The 20848-nt window shown below is 43.0% G+C and overlaps 1 protein-coding gene across 8 annotated transcripts in view; it reads left to right on the plus strand.

Moving 5' to 3' along the window:
* The window catches only part of ZNF385B (zinc finger protein 385B), a 155615-nt gene extending 153828 nt beyond the window's left edge, over positions 1-1787 (plus strand). For all 8 annotated transcript variants that reach the window (XM_033167138.1, XM_033167149.1, XM_033167158.1 and 5 more), the window contains one exon: positions 1241-1787. In XM_033167138.1, coding sequence (XP_033023029.1) covers positions 1241-1468 — 228 coding nt within the window. In that variant the 3' untranslated portion in view covers positions 1469-1787. The remainder of the gene's footprint in view (positions 1-1240) is intronic.
* The last annotated feature ends 19061 nt before the right edge of the window (positions 1788-20848 follow it).

Consider the following 20848-nt stretch of genomic DNA (forward strand, 5'->3'; position numbering starts at 1 on the left):
TTTGCAACATAATCAGTGCAGCAAAATGTAAGAGTGTGTGTGTGTACAGTGGTACCTCGGGTTACAAACACTTCGGGTTACAAACTCCACTAACCCGAAAGTAGTACCTCGGGTTAAGAACTTTGCCCCAGGATGAGAACAGAAATCGTGTGGTGGCAGCAGGAGGCCCCATTAGCTAAAGCGGTACCTCAGGTTAGGAACGAATTAAGTTTGTAACCTGAGGTACCACTGTATATATAAAGAACCTGTTAAAAAACAGCATTCAAATATCCAAACCCAATAAAGATAAAACACTGAACAAATATTAATGTTTAAAGCATGTATAAGCATTAGCATTTGAAACAGAAAAAAGTCGGTAAAGTAACTGAAGAAAAGGAAGGGCCAAATAGGAGGGAGTTCAGCAGTGATGGGGTCACTATGGAAAAGGCCCTGCTGTCTCTCGTACTTAGGGTAATAATGTAGCTGAGCTTGTAAGGAGGGCAAGGGGACCCCTTGGTTGTCACAAGCTGCTGAGCTAGAACTTACAAACCATCTTCCAAGGATGCTCCACATATGGTGCATTGCACTCGTCTAGTCTGGATGTAAGCAGGAAACAAGTAACCATGGCAAAGTCTGCTTTTCTTTCTTAGATAGGGGCAGAACTGGTAAACCAGTCCAAGCTGATAAAAGGCCCTCATTGCTGCTGGTCCTCCCTGTGGAGGCATAGGTGGCCTTTTTTTTAGATCTATGACTCCATGTAGCTCCGAGCTACAATTGGTCAAGCTATAGGGTGGGGCCAATTTGTATTTCCTTTTCATCAATCTGACTCCCGTGTAGCACCAGCGGGCTTTAAGCTTTCCAGTCAGGCCTCTGCCGTTGCATGTGTGTGCATTTGTGCGAGGGCCCTTCTGAGCTGCCCTAGCCAACTGCCTGAATCTAAGAGAACAAGGGAAATGAGGGAGTATTTATTAGACCTGCACCAGAATCAGGGTCGACCCCCCCCCCCCAAACCAGCTAGGGAGACTGCTTGCCATAGTTTTTAGCACCTCCGCAGGTGGTGAACGTGGCTTTTGCCAAACCTGTTCAGGGCTGCCTCGATTCTCCCAGAGATTGACTGTAACAACTTCTTGTAGAGTTCCAGCACTTATTGTTCTGGGGTGGGGGGAAGCAATGATGATGATGATGATGATGATGATGATGATGATTGCCCCATAAATGGGTGAAATTACCATTTAATGTTTTTCGCCCCTTCTTCCTGTAGGCAAAACTCGCATTCCAGAAAGATATGATTAAGCCTTTGGCCCCTGCTTTCCTTTCGTCTCCTCTTGCTGCTGCTGCCGCTGCCGCTGCAGTATCTACTGCTTTGACTCTTCCTCCACGTCCTTCAGCGGCTTTGTTCCAGGCGCCTGCAATACCCACAGCTCTCCTAAGGGCAGGGCACGGCCCCATCCGAGCTACTCCCACATCTATCCTGTTTGCACCCTACTGATGGTTGAATCAGCAGCATCTCATCGCTACGGCCATTTGGAAGAGAGACCGAAGGAAGCAAATAAAGATTCCGTATTTTTCCAGTGACTGCGTTTTTAAGGCACCGACGCTTGATTACTTCCCAACGAAAGCGGGTTGTGGGACTCTGCATCAACGGGCATTGCAATCTAGACAACAGAGGCCTGTTGTTGTTTCGGATTTGGTTTGGTTTGATTGTTTCAACGAACACAACTTGGATCGATGGTTTACGAAACGATTAATTGTGCACAAAATATAGCGAGAGTTCATCTGCTTTTTAACTTAGACACACGACATGCATTTTTTTTTTTAAAAAAAAGCAAAGAATATGGCAGTGTTTTTCAACCTTTTTTGGGCAAAGGCACACTTGTTTCATGAAAAAAATCACGAGGCACACCACCATTAGAAAATGTTAAAAAAATTAACTCTGTGCCTATATTGACTATATATAAAGTAATTCTCTTGAATTTTTCAATTTTTCCCACGGCACACCAGGCAACATCTCGCGGCACACTAGTGTGCCGCGGAACAGTGGTTGAAAAACACTGGAATATGGGATATTTTCCTGTCTGACTTGAAAACTAGGATCTTCCTCCCTCACTGCAGCAAAAACTAGGTGAAACAAATGCTTGAATTGCTGACGACAGCTCGAGAACAGATTGCAACTTATTTGCTGTGTGCTCCTGTTGCTAGGGATTGTGTGTTGTTTTGGGGCTCCGTGCTAGTAGTGTATTTTGTGTAGTACCCGAGTTTTACCTCTCCTTCGATTTTAAAGCATTTTAGTTGCCGTGTAAATGTTTGGAAGCAGAGCAGCCCTGGAGCTTTTTCTTTTAAAGAATTTAACGTATGTCTTTAATTTAACATTTTATTTAGAAAGATCCAGAATAAGAAAGCCATATATGAGATCGTTAAGTTTGTGACTCATTTACTATTTTCATTTAACTTATTTTGCTTTGGTTCCCACACCCCTCCCACTGGTGTTGCTAAACAAGCATTTCGAAAGAGAGTTTCCTAATTTATATGTTTACCACATTTCGTGCTTGTTGAGGCAGCGGACCAGTGTATTTATTCATAAATATATTTGCCATTTCTAAACTTATTTCCTATATAATGACGCTACATAGAGTTGTGGCTCCCAATGCAATAATGTACAGAAAATAAGATATTTATAAAATTAAGTGTCTCTTCTCTTAATATATTGCTGTTCCGGCCCTCTTCTTCCCCTGGGTTCCCCCACTTCATTTTATAAAGGTGATCCGGATACTGAACACACACCAGGTGTCGTTTGGGACAACAAGGATAATCTCCAAAAACATCTTTACCTGCAGTCTGTAAAAAAAGTAAAATATATGTGTATTTTTTAAAGAAGGCACATTTTTAATAAAATAACATGGAAAAATAGCAAACTGTTTATTAATGAGCAAAAGAATTCGTGTGGAACCTTTAAATGAGACCTCCGTTTGAAAACAGCATCATTTACGGCACAGCACACTAGGAAGTTACCAAACGGCGGCACAGTCACTTGATTACACCGTCATTGTTAATGAATGACTGAAATTATGAATACATGGATATAATGTACTTTGCATATCACTGTGGAATGCTTAATGTCTTGCTGTGCTGTGTTTTTTAATTCAGTGAAAGCAATAATGGAAAACCGTATGATATACATCTACCTAAGGCTGCGGTTCTATTGTCCTTGGGAGGGCATCCCAGGAGCCCATAGGACAGATTGGGTCTCCCTACCTGACGTTGGAGAGGAAGATGCAATGTCAGATCCTCCCTGCCACCACTGGATAATCCAACCAGAGCACCAACATCAGTATGGGAAAAAGAGTTGTGTTGGGGGAGCAGCTGCTGAGAGACACCTCTAATTTTCTCCCTCCTTTTTTCTTTCCACTGTTTTGAATGGGAGGGCAAAGGTTTTTTTTAGAAGATGGTGATGATGATGATGATGATGATCAAAGAACCTAGAAATGGATGGAACAATGCAGAGCATTCTTTTCCCTGCACTCGAGCTTGGCATAGCATAGGATAAGGTGGTTGAACCACCTTTGGATTCCTCGCTGAAGGCCCTTCAGCACCTTTCAACATCCCTGCACAAAACACCTCCAAAAAAGCACGTCTGCCATCTTTTTGATGGATGAACTCCAGCAATCTGGTGCCATTATAGTTCAAGTGGAGCTGTCTTTTTGATACAAGGCTCACTGGCCCAGAAACATTCCCCAAATGGTATCGTTGAATCACACTGCTTAATTTGTAGCATAGTGATGCCACTAGAAAACAACAACCTGGAATTAATTTTGGATAGCCAGGTGAAACTAGTGAACCTTGGGGTGAATGGCCTGTGTTGTACACCCGCGTATGATTGGAAATGTCTAAATCACATTTGCTGTTGGGATTTTAGAAGGGACTGTACCTTAGCTACAACACATGGTCCATAAGAGTTTGAAGGCTGGTGTGTGTAGAAAATGTGTGAAAAGATGTGGGGTTATTTCAGCTCAAGCAGAGGGAGCTGTTTTGGCATTATACATTTTAAAACACTGGATGGAAACATTTGCCTATTGAAGTTTTGGAGCAAGATGATCTGCAACTGGTAAATGTCCATGTTTTAGTTCCTTCAAAAAGATATTTCTCTGTGGGTTATGGACAATGCATATTAACCATTTGGAAAAAGAGATGCATTATCTCAACAATGGGTGGGCTGACATTTGTTTATTTACACAAGCTATCTGGTGTCCATAGCTTGTTGCTAGTCCTTTTCAATAGGAAGTAGCCACATTTTAAAGGGAGATCTCAGCATGGTTTCCAGTTGAAAAAGAGCCTGGGACCTTAGGGTGAAGGACAGGTAATTAATAATAATTTATTACTTATCCCTAATTTTTGTTAGGACAAGGGTTGCAGATGTTTAGCTTGAAAACAGCATGGAGAGAACCAGAACATAAAGCTCCAATATATTACATTGGCCCATCTCTGACCAGTGTTTGAAACTTCCATTGTTCTAGGCGCATTTTGTGACAGGGAATTTCATTAGTGCGAGCACTTTCTGAGCTCTGTGCTCAGTACTGTGCCTGAGAATTCAGATTAAAACTGCAAAGTGGAAAGAAAGAAGGATCTTTTTCTGCCGTCCCACTTCCAGCTACTCTCTGAAGACTGGAGAAGAGACCTTCTTAAGAATATTATTGGGGTGGGCAGGGGAAGGACTAGGCCATGTGAAAAATGAGCATAATAATTTAGCTGCAGTTCATTCATTTTCATCTTTATATTCTTGTTATTAAAAAAACCCAAACCTAGACGTTCCATTGTTGCATCCATAACCTAGGTTTAAGGTGCCATTTAGCTCCCAGCTATCATATCTCAGTTTCTAACACATATCTCTGGCCCAGAAGGCTCATTGAAGACTACTTCTCGTTCTGTGTAAAGTTGTCTCAAAATAATAATTGGTCTCCCTTTGCACTTCTATAGACAGTTTTAAGAAACAAGTAATGTCTTGTGTTGGTGTAGTGGTTAAGAGCGGTAGACTTGTAATCTGGTGAACCGGGTTCGCGTCTCTGCTCCTCCACATGCAGCTGCTGGGTGACCTTGGGCTAGTCACACTTCTCTGAAGTCTCTCAGCCCCACTCACCTCACAGAGTGTTTGTTTGGGGGAGGAAGGGAAAGGAGAATGTTAGCCACTTTGAGACTCCTTTGGGTAGTGATAAAGCGGGATATCAAATCCAAACTCCTCCTCCTCCTCCTCCTCCCTTGTGTCAAATGTCATTCCCCAAAGCGCACCTGAAATTTTAGCCACCTTGCCCACCTGCTGTGGCTTCAGAAGCATGCACAGCAGATCCAGAACCTTCCGTAGGGTTTCAGATTCAACTGCATTCAAAGGATTCAGAATTACATTCAGCTTCTCAAGCATCTCTGCAAAATGACTAGCCTTTCTTTCAGGAAATTTGGGAGTACACAGGGTAATTGTTATTTGATAATTGAAAAATTCAACTTGATGTGAAATAGCAGAGTTGCTTACAGCCAAAAAGGCTAATAACTCTTCTGGGTAACTGAACAGATTATTTTAATAAATATCAAAATGAACATGTTTACATGCTAATGTTCATATGAGCATCAGTCCAATCTCACTTAGTTTCCACTTCACTCTTTACCTCAGCAAAGAGTTATTTCTTTATTCTTTATAAATTTCTTTATTTCTTTATTCTTTATAAAGAAATCTCCTGCACAGAATTCACCCTATTTGCATTATAGGGATCACCCTCTGTCTGACTTATTACAGAGACACAACTGTCTTTTACAGTGTCATGGATTCTCCTCACAGACACACCACGGAGATGCAGTAACAGCTGGACAGACAAACTCACTGTCAAAAAATACCTCACAATCACATGAGAGGTTTTCCTTAAAGAAACCTCTCCCCCTTTTAATATACAGCAACTCAAATAAATATTCCCATTTCAGGAAAATTAAACATCTAATATCCTTAACAGTAATGACTTCTGCTCTTTATCCCACATTGCCAAAACTAGCATTCTGTGAACTGCCCTGTCTTTTATGTGAACCGCCCTGAGACCTCCAGGTATATTATAATAATAATAATAATAATAATAATAATAATAATAATAATAATAATAATAATATTTGGATGTGACCCTGGTGGCTTGAATTTTGCCTAACCTTTGCTTCTGACACTTTAAAGGCAAATGATGTATGCTGTTGAGAAGTATTGCAAAGAAAATTGCCCTTTTACAAATCTTGGGTACAGTCACCTGAAAATAAGACTTTGACATTTTTCGTTTTGTCTGCTTTATGACAGAGCCGTTAATATTATTGACTGAATTTGTTTTTATGGATTCTGTAATTCTTTATTCTGAACTTTCTTCTCTCCCCTCCCCCAGTATATTTTTAATTCTTATTTTATTTCATGGTTCCCTATTCCGGGAATGAAATAGTCAGTGAGTGGTGGGTGGTTGTTATCTCTCTCTCTCTCTCTCTCTCTCTCTCTCTGTGTGTGTGTGTGTGTGTGTGTGTGTGTTTGTATTGCTTCGTTCCAGAGATGCCATCTTCACAATGCCTTGACGTCACGTTTGCGATATTGCAGGGATCCAGGGGTCAAAGCTGAACGCCCTCTGAACACTGAGGGGGTCCAGACCCCTAAAAAAAATACGGGGGGGGGGGGTGGAGAGGGAGAAACTGCCTCAGGTCCTAGAAGCTGGCATGCATGCTTCATTTTATATTTAAGAAGCAATCAAGCAAACAAGCACACATATACACACAGAGAGAAATCTACAGGAAATTTACCTTTGACTTTCAGAGGTGAAAAGTTGTTCCTCAATGAATTATTCACAGGGAGAAAAAAGACTGGAGGCAAGCAATGCCACGTCTCTGTTGCACAAGTTCAGATTTCATTAGCTAACTTCTTTTCACCTGTGACAGTCCCCAGTCTGTAAATCTCCATGCCTGATGTAAATAGGATGCCATTATGCTCCCCTCCCCTTGCTTGTCTTCACGCTATGGAGGAGGGGGAAACAGACTTCCTTCCTTGCTTGCTTCCTTCTCTTCTTTCCCTTCTTTCTTTCATTTAATCTTTCTGCCAAGCTGAGCCTCTGAACTGCCAGCTTTGGCATTAGAATCATAAATCAACTTCAGCAATTGCTCCCTGAAAATGAATTAATGCAGGCTGTACAAAACTGATTAATGGTACTTAGGACCCAGAATTGGGGGGGTGGGGGTGGGCATGTTAACACAGTGCATTGAGCGATATGTAATCTTCAAAAGGTTGATGGCAAATCAAATCCTTCCTGATGAGTGCCTGAAAATGAATTTTGAAAACAACAGCAAAACTTCTGTTGTCCCATTCCTATTACAGTATTATTATTGTCACTCTGCTTATATATTCTCCATACCTGAACAGATTCATATTGCAGGTAAAGAAGAACATGGCTGAGTGATTCCTTGCAGATGAGGCTAGCCCAAAATGGAGGTAGAACCTCGCCACCGTGGCTCGCAGCCTTTGATACCCTTATCCTCCATAAAATTTGTCCAGTTCTCTTTTACAGCCATCCAAGTTAGTTAGTGGCCAGCACTGTCCTTCCTTGTTGAGGAAGAGAAGTGGTGGTTTAATGTATGGCTGGCAGAACATCATGAAATGGTGTCCGCTATTCCAGCAAATGCGGTTGAATCATGTGGGCTCATCTATTCCAGCAAAGAAGGTTTAAAACATTGGGCTTGTCGGGTTCAGGGAATTGTGACAGGGAGTTGTGTAGAAAAACTGGGCTTGACTTCTGCACTCGTAAATCACCTCAGTGTATGGCTCATAAAGTGCAGTAGCAAGAAGGCTGGAAGGTGGCAAAGGAGGAATGGCGTTTTGGGAATCACCAGGCACTCCTACTGTATCAAAAACCGATGGTAATGGAGGTGCGCCCTATCTCAGGTTGCATACACACCGTACATTTAAAGCATATCTGTGAAAGAAAATCATAGGAATTGTAGTTTACTCCTCACAGAGTTAGCAAACTATAGTGCCTAGGAATCTTTCTGGGAAGAAAATGTGCTTTAGATGTGCTTTTGACGCATGGTGCTTATGCAGCCTCAGTGAAATAGCACCGGGGAAATGATTTCTCTTCTCCAGAGGACTTCAGAAGCAGGTAGAAGAGGCCTCTCAAGACTTTTATCAACAAAGCTGATCTCTTTTGCAGCATCTTATAGTGGTAGTTTATCAGCAGCCAAGCCTTCTGTAAATTACCAGAGTTCCTCAAAGTACACACAGATTTTATTTTATTTTTAAAAAGGGGACCTTTAGGGGAGGTCGATAGGAGCACGGTGAAAAGGAAAGGTAATTTCTCTCTCTTTTTTTTAGGAAATAGGAAGGATAAAAATAAAAAAGAAGTTGGCACTTGTATGCAAGAAGAAAGATTACCCTCCTCTGTCAAAGGAGCTGCCTGAATATTTTTCTCTTATCACAACTGAGTGAGGAGATTAAAATGATCGAATGTTTGCAGCTCCATATTTCTAACACAAATAGTTTACAATTTCCCCCTCATTTCCCCGAGCTTGTCTGCATATTTCTCCCACTCTTTGTGCTGAACTGTCTTTCACCCTGTAACATTTTCTGTTCCATTTATCTGAAGCAAGGGAGAAGGTATTTTGGGAAGGTATTATCTTTCGTTTGCACATGATTTAAACCAGAGCACCTTCTCACATTGTGAGAAGGGGGGCATTGCCACAAACCCCTCCCTTGAAAAGCAGCCTGGGCTTTGAGCTAGGCAAAGATTGGGGCTGGCCAGTTCCATCGGACCAGCAGCACCAGAGGAAGAAACCAACCTGAGCTCCAGCATCTTGACCAGGTCAGATCTTGAGCCCATGAATCAGATGGCCTCAAATCAGAACTTCTGTAGTCCGTACCCTCAGAGCATTGTGGAACCAACACCACTTCTGCTCCAGGGACCCACATTTCCCCTAGGAAGGGTCATAGCTTAGTGGATGCAGAAGGTCCCAGGTTCAATCCCCAACACATCCAGTTGGAATGGAAATGTCCCTTGTTGTCATGGGCCAGGAGTCAGCTTCACCTGCTGAACAGCAGCCTGAAGGGGGAGAAGGTGGAATGACTCCACCTGCAGCTGATCAGCCTTCAAGGACACAAAAGAGAAGGCACTGATGAGAACCAGCTGGCTTCAGCTTTCTTAAGCAGAACTCCCAGAAGCAGTCAGATACCGGTAACAATGCCTGTAGTTCCTGGCCCTACCTTGCTGCTTGTCTTGATCCTTGACCCCATGATCATCAGATTCCCTAAGCCCTGGATTGTCTGACCATGTGGATTGCTGTTTGTCCAACCCCAGGGCTGGACGTGACTTTGGATCCTGACTCTACCTCCAGGTAAGTACACCTCAGAGACTCTGCTGGTTGGCTGGTCCCCCACTCCACTGAGCTCCGCATGTTGTTGCTCAGCAATGAGACTACGACACTTCTCTAAAGCCCTTGAAAGCTGCTGCCAGTCAGTGCAGACATCTGCTGGATGAGCAAACGGTCTGACTTAGCTTATGGCAGCTTCTTATGGTCTGTGTCAGTATACAAGGAAGTATACAAGGAAGAAGCCTGGTGGGAATCCTTGGAGGAGAATTAGGCTCCAAGCCTCCCCTCTAAAAAATAGTGCAGCCTGAAAGGGACCTATCTGGACCTGGGGAGCTGAAAGGCTTCAGTCAAGTCCCAGACTGGGGGCTCATCTATACTTCGCTTATCTCACACCTAGAAAGCATGGGTGTGAATCATTTTCTGCTCTTCTTGTGCTTTCTAGGCATGAGTGGGTCCACATGTTTTTCCATTTGCCCTGCTGCTTTCCCAAGGAAAACACACTGTTCAGTGCTGAATCGGAGCAAATGTTGATCCATGGAAAGCCTAATTGACATTTGCTCTGATTCAGCGGTAAAGAGCAGATTTTCTGGGGGGGGGGGGGGGGAGTTACAGGACAAGTGGAAGTGTGGATGAGCCCATAGTCAAAGCAAGTTGCTCACCTGGAGCTTTCCATGGTACTGCAACAAGCAGCCCAGCTTGCTCTGTTGTGCCCCGGTGGTCTCCTAGTTCTGGGGATTCACATTAGGAAGCCTCCTTCATTGTAGAAATAGATGAGTCAGTCACAATGAAAGTTCCTCCCCCTGCCCTATTGCAAATAAGCATTGCACAAGAGAGGTGAACAGCATGCGTTACTGATGTAGAGGCACATGAGAATGAATATCCTGATCACAATTATTATGCTTCTGTTCAAGGAAAATCATGTAGAATTACATATAGCAGAGAATGATTGGGGGGGGAACTTGGTTGGGGGAAGAGAGTTGCTGTGGAATTGATTTAGCACCTATGACAAGTAGCCAGGAAGATGGGCTCTAAAACCAGTCACAAATCTTCGCACTTTTGCTGTGAAAAATCACAATTTTGTTCCAATATTCTCAGTGCTGAACCTCAATAACATCAAATGGACTTGCTACAAATTTGAAATGTTTGTTGCTGCATCTCTCTCTCTCCTTTTTGTAAGACACACATTCATAGAAGGCACTTAGGCTAATTCCCCACTTTGCAACTCTGATGCCTGTCAATGGGACAGTTGGCTTCAGTAGTTTTCATTAACAGTAAAACCAGACAATTAGCTGGGTGGTGAAGTAATCTATTTTCTCAATTCCTTAGTCAATATATTCTACATGCCCAATACTTCTAAAAATCAAACATTTAATAACACTGTGCTAGCGTCAAAACAAAGACATTACAGTGGTCTCATTTCCTTTCCATTATTTGCACTGGGTATTTAACCACTTCCCATTCCTAGTGTTTCACCATAAGCAACCTGCTAGTTCTATGGTTATTGTTAGCACACATCCCCTCAAAGGAATCACAGCTGCAGTAAGTCCCTGTTAGAAATAGGCTTTGCTGAAGTTGGTAGACTACCACCCACAAACACCTCATATTCCCTAGAGTGCTGGGACACAATGGGTGCTTCCAGATGGCCATTCACACTGTATCTAGGGTGCTCTGGGTGGTGATTGGCTTATGAAGAAATTTCTTTTCCTGCATCTACATATTTCTCTAGGAGCCCCTTGTTTCCAAACAAGTTTTTTAAGCTGAACTGAATTCACCCAAACAAACTCCTGGCTTTTCACTCCAAGCAACAGTCAGGTTCAGAGAGAAGCAGCAGGGTCAGGCTTCAGAGTAAGATCTGGATGATCAGAGGCCATGACACAGCTCCAAGATCAGCTGGAGGTCAGGGTCCCAAGTAGATGAGAAACATGGTTAGCCAAGGCAGCGATTCCCAATAAAAAGTTGCTTGGCCTGAGGAGCTGGGTATGGGGCCAGAGCTTTATAGGGCAGAGGCAGGTCTGGGTTGTGTTGTGTTGAAGGGTTGGTGGGGGAGACTTCAGCCCTCCATATGCTGTTGGGCTACATCGCCCATCATCCCTGAACATTAGGGTTGTCATGTGCCCTCTTTTTCCAGGACATGTCCTCATTACCATGGGTAGAGTCATCATAGCGAACCATAGTTAAAACTAGAAGTTGGGGGATGTGTCCTCTTTTTTTTGCTGTACAAAATATGGCAACCCTAGCATGTTGGCTAGGGTTGATAGCAATTGCAGACTATAACTTCTGGAGGGCAACAAATTGTGGAGGGTTGTTCTACACCAGCTCTCTATTTTGAACCCTTCCATTGGTCACTAACGAAATTAATAGTTTGACTCCAAAGGCTGGGTCCTTCTGCATGTGACTAATGATTACTATAAGACACTGGTTACATACAGACGAAGTCAACCATTAGATCCAACCCATTTTTAAATAAAGGGGGTGGGGAATGCTACCTTATGAAGGACAAGCAATTTTCAGTTTAAATTGTCATTTTGTTGTCAAAAAAGCTGTCTCATTAGTCCGTGCAAGGGAATTAAAAACCCTTGCCAAGGATTTGGGAGGTGATGAAGGAATGCTTATATCAGACAGAAGAGTCAAACTTTTTATGGGATTCACCAAGCTTGGAGCACTTGAAGACTATGCCAAAACTAAACTCTTTTGAAAGTGAATAGAGATTTGTAATAAGCAATCTTTGCTTCTCATTTGGAAAAAAAAGTAATATACAGCTCATAACTAGGTTGAATCCCTTAATCAGAATCTGCTTTTCTCAAAGTTCCTGGTTGTTTGCTTTTTAGGAAGGAATTGAAGGAGTGTGATATAGCGGATAGAGTGTTGGATCAGGAAGCATTGTGTTGAGAGCACACTCAAGGACCTTGGGGCTTGCTGCCATCTCTCCCCCCCCCCACCCCCCAGACAAGGTCATTTGAAGACAAAATAGGATAACTCCAATGTATGCTGCCCTTGGCTCTCTGAAGAAAGAGAGGGATACAAAATGTGGCAATAAAAAAGTGGTCGTCTGTTCTATTTTATTTTATTTATTTATTTTGCCATATGTCTACAATGACTTTCGTACAACTAGCCTTCACAGGACTAGATTTCTCCTTTGCCATACAAATGTACTGTATTGTTAAATGCTCATCAGATACATGTTCTGGACACATCCACACCAGCAGTGGGCTTGGATCTAAAGGCCTTCTGCTCATGCAAGGGGAAGCCACCTCCCTCTTCTGTCCACAGCCCCCCAGCATTGTATCCAATGCCATTCCCAAGCACCTCCTTCAGGCCTCACGGCTGGCTTTTCAGGTGGGGCAGATGGCTTCAGTGGAGATGGAGAGATGGGAAGAATGCATTCTATGAGCAGTTTTTTGCTTGGGGGGTTTTAGGAGGTAAACCTGTGTGTGTGTATCCTCCCCCCCCCAATAAAATTTCGTAGATGCTCCTGCAAAAATACTAAAGTGGCTCTGGGTATAATGTAACATGCAAAACTTGAATCATGTGGCCTGCAATCTGTAGCTACGTGTTCAGTGGGAGGCTATTCCGCATGCAGATTAGCTGTTGCAACAAATTCTGCATAAGGATTGGCTATGTGTGAAAAGGAAGAAGGCTGATTGCCGAAGAATTGATGCTTTTGAATTATGGTGCTGGAGGAGACTCTTGAGAGTCCCATGGACTGCAAGAAGATCAAACCTATCCATTCTCAAGGAAATCGGCCCTGAGTGCTCACTAGAAGGACAGATCCTGAAGTTGAGGCTCCAGTACTTTGGCCACCTCATGAGAAGAGAAGACTCCCTGGAAAAGACCCTGATGTTGGGAAAGATGGAGGGCACAAGGAGAAGGGGATGACAGAGGATGAGATGGTTGGACAGTGTTCTTGAAGCTACTAACATGAGTTTGGCCAAACTGCGGGAGGCAGTGAAGGATAGGCGTGCCTGGCGTGCTCTGGTCCATGGGGTCACGAAGAGTCGGACACGACTGAACGACTGAACAACAACAACGTGTGAAAAGCTGTAGCTCAGTGTTGGAGCATCTGCTTTCCATGCAGAAGGTCCCAGGTTCAGTTCACAATAGCTCCACGTAGGCCAGCCCTGTTTGAAACCCTAGAGAGATACTTCCAGTTGGGGTAAGCAGTGCTGAGCTAGATGGGCCAGTGTATCTGACTCAGTGGAGGTCAGCTCCCTAAGATCCTATGCTATTGCAGAAAAACATTCGCATTCAGCTGTCCCTTCTCTCCTGTGCTGTGTCTAGAGACCCATGAAAGACGTAACAAGTTGCAAACTTTGTGTATCGCTCTCTGTACATTCTTCAGTGCCTGCCTTCCACCGATCGTCAGTTTGGCTAGGGAAACAGCACAAAAGTAGCAGAACCAGCAAGAGCGAAACAACATAAAATAGCCAAATATTTGCTCAATCAAGAAACAGCAGGTAGTAGAATAGGCTGGGAGGGGGAAAACTTGGGACAATCGCCAAAATGTATAGTGCTATTCATATAACATGCATATGCCCCAGAATAAACAATAGCTCAAAAGTATATTTTCAGCTGTTTTGCCTGCTTTTTACGAGCATGCGTTTCGAGTGGGAGTACTGGATAAGCCCATTACAAAACTGCCTCTTTAGAAAAGAAAAGAAAAGTCTACAGAGGCTTCTTCAGTAAATTCAGAGTGGTTGCCATTTGTAAGACTCGAGAAATCAATGCCTGTATGCACTTAAGGTACAATTAGAATTGCTGCATACTGCACAGCAGAATATCAGCAAGACCGAAAAATCACATTCCTTCACTGTTTACCTTTGCAGGTCAATGATATATTTATGGTGTCCAAACATCAACAAAAACTGCCACCCCAGTCTGGAGAACCCTTATGCTGAGTTTTGCAACAAGAGATGTCAAAGCCCAGTGCTTTTTTTCTGGGGGGATGCAGGGGGACGCATACCCCTAAACATTTTGTGAATCTTTGTACTTTTCTCCATTTACTGTATTTATTTTTCCCGATTTGAACTATAAAATGGTGATTTTCTTGAGTCAAAATGAGAGTACTCCCAAACATTATTTTTTGGGGGGAAAAAATAAAGCACTGTCCAGACCTATAGAAAACAAGCATATGAGCAGATGGACAAACCACTATCCAAAATATATAGTAGATGAACAAATACATGACCCAAACCCATAGCATACATATGTTAGGAAAAGAATGGTGCTGAAAAATTCAGTTTAGGTTCATGTCAGTGTTCAGGATAAATGTTAAGTTGTAGAAAAGGAAAATGTGTGAACTAATGAGGAGTGGAAATTAGAATACATTTCCCAGTTGATTTGCCACACTTTGATGCAGTTCCACAGCCATTCCCCATTCAATCTGTATTTGACAATACTGCTTCATCTGAGCGCTGTTGATATAGCAGATTGGAGAAAGGTAGATTTCCAATCCCTGGTAATGTCCCCCCGCCCCCCCCTTCAGAAAATGTAATATTTATTTATTTATCATAGCCATGTAAATAAAATGCTCTCGTTTCATAAGTAACTTTGCCACAAGGAATGCAACATTTAAAGAGAAAAGGGAGCATTAATTCCAACTGAATGACTTCTTGATTTTTGTACTGGAGCCTGGAACTGAAAATTAGAAGGACTTTGAACACTCCACACATGTCTAGGAACACATTTATTATGTAAATTGGAATTCTGAATAAAAAAATAGATCGAGGACCGAATAACCATATTAGGCATTGTGGTCAAGGGCATTTATAAACTTAAGACATTGTTAGTTGGTTTATTTATTGGGGGGAATTAGAGTGCCTTTAAGAGCAAACCACCCTTACTGGAACTCCTTAATGAGTAGAATCTTAAAACTGTTTGCTGAGCTACACAATCTGAAGTTCAAGTTGAGCAGATAGTTGGCACATACTGTGATTCGGGCCAAGAAGGGTGTTGTCACTCATTCTCTTTTGTTTATAGTTTGCTATCAGCCCTGTGCTTGGGAATTCTAAAAAACTAAAATATATTTGAGGTTTGAAATCAGTGGTTAAAGACCAGCACAGTTTTACAAGGTTCAGTCCGACATTTTGATTCAAAATGGCATGCAGTTGTATCCAAATGTAGACATAAACGCTGTTCCTCGATCTCGGGAACCATCACCCAAAATTTGGTGCCGATATCTTAAGAGGTGTTCAAATGCATAGCGAACAAACAACTTCCCAAAATATATAGTAGACAGATTACCATGGATCAAGTAATGCTGATGCTATTTCAGCACACATGGGTTTGTCTATTGACTTAAAATGATCAGGTCACTAAATGAAATGTGTTTGAACTGAATCGCAAGGCGCTTTATAAATGTCAGCCTGCAAAAAGGGGATTTATGTCTGTGTATTTTTCAGTTAGATACCACACTGTGTGGTGTAAGGTTAGGTTGGATGCAGAGAGATTATTAATTATGCTTTGGACTCCTTCAATGAATCTCTGAATGGATAGCATTTGAGAAATAAAATACAGTACTGGACTGGGCATCCTTCAGGAGCAAAATCGGCTTACCAGGTGCCCCATTCTTTCAAGCTGACAAGTTACCAAAGGCCATTTATGTTTGCATAATGAAGAGTCTATTAAAATGGCATAGAAAGATTCCATACAGAGGAAACAGCTGGAAATACACACAGTGAAGGCCATTTTAGGGTTTATAGAATCATAGAATTGTAGAGTAGGAAGCAACCCCAAGGACCATCTTTCCTAAGGTTACCAGACGTCCCCGTTTCCCGGGGACAGTCCCCGGATTTACAAATCAGTCCCCATACAAAATCCATTGAAGTAGAAAAGTGTCCCCAGATTCATTGAAAAAAATCTGGTAACCTTAATGTACCCAACCCCCTACAATGCAAGAATCTTAACTAAAAGCATACATGGCAGATGGCCATCCAACCTCTGCTTAAAAATCTCCAAGGAAGGAGCACACACCACCTTTTGTGGGAGTATGTTCCACTGTCAAACAACTCTTACTGTCAGAAAGTTCTTCCTGATGTTTAGTCGGAATCTCCTTGTAACATGAATCCATTGGTTCGTGTCCTAGCCCCCTGTTGCAGAAGGAGGCATCTTAGGGCATCTTAGGTGAATCTCACCCATTATGTGACCTTCATTGAGTTAGTCTGACATGTTTTAGGAAGCAAGCAATTGTAATGAATGTTGCTCCCAGGGCTTACATCACGTCAGATCACCGGAGAGCTATATCTTTAAAAATGTTTTTCCCTATGAGGAAAAGCAAGGGGCGGGAGCATTCTTTCCTTCCTAGAAGGTCTGCCCTGTTTGGCTGGCTGGCATCCGCCAGTTCCATGACTGATGACAGAATAATGCTCCCTGAATTTTCACACACCCTGGACATTTCCCCCCAATTTAAATAAACCTGTTGATAATGTAACATAATATTCCTGCTCCTGAATTCCTCTCCTTACCCACACAACAGTGAGGTCATTTCTCCTGATTTTCTAAGCATGCTCACAGGCAAAAGCATGAATCACTTGGGAATAAGTCACTACCCAGAGACTCTGAGCAGGCTGCCCACACAGAACTCCACCAATGGCTGTCATAAATAAAGATAATTTGGGGGCTTGTTGAGCAAAAATAGCTGCTTATGGTCACAGTCCCCATGGGCCATTTCTGGTGGCAACACAGTACAGATTCTGCCTCAGAGCTGTGTGAGTATGATAAGGAGATGAATCATTAAGCAGAATGAAGTCACAGCACCTAGATAACTATGAACATTGAGCAGTGTAGAAGCTCATGTTTTCTAAATGGAAATACTATGAAATTATTAAGGTACAAAATAATTCATGCTTTCAAGCTACCGTTTCAAGGGAGTAATAATTGATGATACTCCGTTTTGAATTATTTCTTCTGAAATGAGTACCAAACAGCCTGTTAGGTGCTTAGAAATGGCCAAAGAATTACAGAGCTTGGGGCACCTTGTGGGATGGATGGCAATCTGTAGTGCAGAAAAATATGAAGAATGTGGCCCTGTACCTGCTTTTCTACTCCAGCTTTCCATGCTGCTATAATTCATTCTTATCATCTACATTTCCACAGCGGCACACCTGCAAGATCATTTCACCCCCTTCATTGCCCACCATGTATTACATTCATTCTCCTGTCTTCACCACATTTAAACCTGAAGTTCAGAAATGATCCCAGGCTCATCCACACAGCTACCTGAATCTGTGGCAGCTCGGTGTTTCTGGTTTTGCTTTAAGGTTGTGGCGTTGAAGTGGCACCGGATGAGCCAGTCATGTGACAGAGGCTTCACAACCACTTGCAACTGAGTGCTGTTTCCTGGGGTCGCATGCTGACAGCTTCCTGGAGCCGCAGGTAAGAACTGACTGCAGGGTGGGAACCAAAGGTGGACAAACTATCCCAGAAGGAGCACAACGTGTCTCCCACTAGAGGTACTGTCCCTCCCATAACTCCCATATAAGTTTGTTTTGATTGTATCTGTTGCTGTTTTAATGTTTGCACTTTAGTGACAAGCCACCTGCTCCATCCACCCTTGCCATTTGTCACTTAATTCACAGGTCATTTGAGCAGCACATTTGCTTGTTGAGATGGCAACATTCCCTTTAGTGGCTCGTGGCCGCCCTTCCTTCCTTCCTTCTGTCAGGGACTGTGCTGAGGAGGGCTGCACTGAAAAAGAATAGTGGGAGCTTCCCCCTCCCCCTGATCCTGAATCTTCCCAGGAACAGGAGGACAGTATAGATTTGGAACAGTGGTTTGCAGAGGGGCATAGCTCAGAAGGCAAAAGCTGGGAAATACTGGATGGGGAACAGCTAGGAGAAGAAAAACTGGAAGAGAGAGGGTTAACAGATTCACAGTCTCTGGACAGCATTCACTCCCCTTCCCCAAAGACAGGAAGAGCTCAGAAAGTGTTAGAAAAGAAAGCACAGAGGGTACAAGCTCAGGTTACAAGATGTAGGAGTGACGTACAGTGGTACCTCGCAAGACAAATGCCTCGCACAAAGAAAAACTCGCTAGATGAAAGGGTTTTGCGATTTTTTAGGTGACTCGCAAGATGTAATTTTCTATGGCTGTGACTCACAAAACGAAGGCGTTCCGTTCCGCAAGGCATTAGTCCGTGAGGCATTCGTCTTGGGCAGTACCACTGTAAGAAGTGTGGGAGCCTGAACCCCGCTGCGAGGAGAGCGGTGGTGATGGTAGCAGGAGAGCAGGGAGAGCGAGCGGGAAGAATGGGCAGCGGGAGAGCAAGGAGAGCAGCCTGCCCGGCAATAACACTCCTCCTCCTGCTTGCAGCCTGCCCGACAACAACACTCTGCGAGGAGAGCTGCGGCTGGAGAGTGGGGAGAGTGAGCGGGGAGAGTGGGCGGTGGGAGAGCTGCGAGGAGAGCGGTTGCGGCGGCGGGAGAGGGGGGAGAGCAGCCTGCCTGACAACAACACTCCTGCTGCTTGCAGCCTGCCCGACAACAACACTCCTCCTCCTGCTTCCCCTCAGGCACAGCTCGAGCCCGGTCAGGACGACAGTGCTGGGCAGCCCGGCAGAGGCGGAGCTGGGAGTTGCTGCTGCTGCTGCTGCCACCGGCGGCAACAGGCCCCGACATTTTTTTCCCCATAGGAACGCATTAATTAAATTTCAATGCATTCCTATGGGAAACCGTGCTTCGCAAGACGAAATTATCGCAAAAGAAAGGACTCGTGGAACGAATTAATTTCATCTTGCGAGGCACCACTGTATATTAATAGAGACAAAGGGGGGGAGTGAACCTTAACTGGGAGCACCGCCATTTCTAGGAGATGTGTCCTTTGTTCTCTTCCTGTGATTATTAAAGAGTGTAACTGGTAAGGTATTCCTTTCATTTGATCTTATCATTCACGGCCATGGGGGAGGAAGCCGATTTCCCTGAAGCCTGACTCCTTCCTTCCTTCCCATCCATTCCCTGGAAAGAACACTACACCATCACGTAATGGTTATTCCGAGGGTTCCAAACTTCATTTAGATAGTCTGCAGAATGTGGAAGAGGGGAGAATGCACATCCATAACTTTGAATGTTCATATTGAACATTCTTTTTGTCCTAGTGGCTGCTAAGCAAGTTGCTACCATGACTCCTGATCATGAAGAATGTACGGGGGACAGTTGGACAGTCGTTGTACCAGATGAGATGGTGGGAAGAAATTATTGCATTATAATGACAACCAAACTAGTAAGTAATCCCAACCATTTAATTTGCTGGCGGGGCCATGGCTTGGGTCCTATGTGTAAATTCCATTCATATGTTGATGCCCAATTTGCTTGCTTATTCTGGGATGTTGAGCACAATGCATAAACGCATCATGTGTGGCAATTAGATAGAACCAAGGCTTGCAAGCAAGGGTTATAATCTTATCTCCAGCTTTATGTGTTCCGGCTTAAGCCTAAAGCTGACAAGGCTACATTATTAGCAGCCAAATTTCTGTTCGTTCTAACAAGAATCTGTGCAAAACCAGTTTTCCGATTCTCATTCAGTGGAGCGCTATTGGGCAGACCGAGCAAGACATGGGAATGTGCTCTTTCATGTTGTGCATTCTGACTCCTAAATTGATTTTTTTTATTTAAAAAAAACTGCAGCACTTGAGGATTAGATTTTTCTAAGCTACACAAATACAAATGTAACTTCCTACCTCATTATTGCGGTTATTGCTTCACATTGCATCCTAGACGTCAACAAATAATCTGATTCTAATAGCAAGAAGAGAAATCACGAAAAAGAGAAGTTTGGAAAGTCGTCTGTCTGGCTAAAAAAGAATGTGTGCTGTGAAAATTAGCCACTTGATTTTTAAAAAACAATATTTATTGCATTTTTTAATAAAACAACAACAAACAAAACACAACATACAAACAAGACATAAAAATTTCACAATCCATCACATTGCTATTTTCCATTGAGTGGGGACTTCCCTCAGTCCCCCCCTTCTGAGCTACATTGTCCAGTTATCTCTTATAGCAGGTTCCTCTTCTAAAATCTTAAATTTTAATAAAAAGAAAATCAATTAATTCTGACCAAAAGTTAAATTATATATAGTACCAAAAACCTATCTGTACTTCCATAAGGATACATTATATATTACAATACTTCTTCAAATACAGTACAGTACTTTCTAAATTTATTCCAGTCTTCCACCCTCTCCTCTTTCTGGTCGCAGAACCTTCCAGTCATCTTGGCAAGTTCCATATATTCCAGCACCTTTATCTGTCAGTCATTTATCGTAGACATCTCTTGCATTTTCCAGAATTTGGCTATTAATAGTCTAGCTGCTGTTGTGGCATACAAAAAGAATGTAGTCTTTCTTTGGGATCTTGTCTCCTACAATTCCAAGCAAAAAGGCTCATAGCTGTCAACCTTTCCCTTTTTTGCGGGAAATTCCCTTATTATAGCTTTGGGAAACAGCAGGGAGGGTTGACAGCTATGAAAAGGCTTCTGGCTTTTTAATAAAGGTATTTTTAAATACCTTTTTCAGTTCATTATAATT

Source organism: Lacerta agilis, chromosome 1 (assembly GCF_009819535.1).
Source record: "Lacerta agilis isolate rLacAgi1 chromosome 1, rLacAgi1.pri, whole genome shotgun sequence".
NCBI classification, from domain to species: Eukaryota; Metazoa; Chordata; class Lepidosauria; order Squamata; family Lacertidae; genus Lacerta; species Lacerta agilis.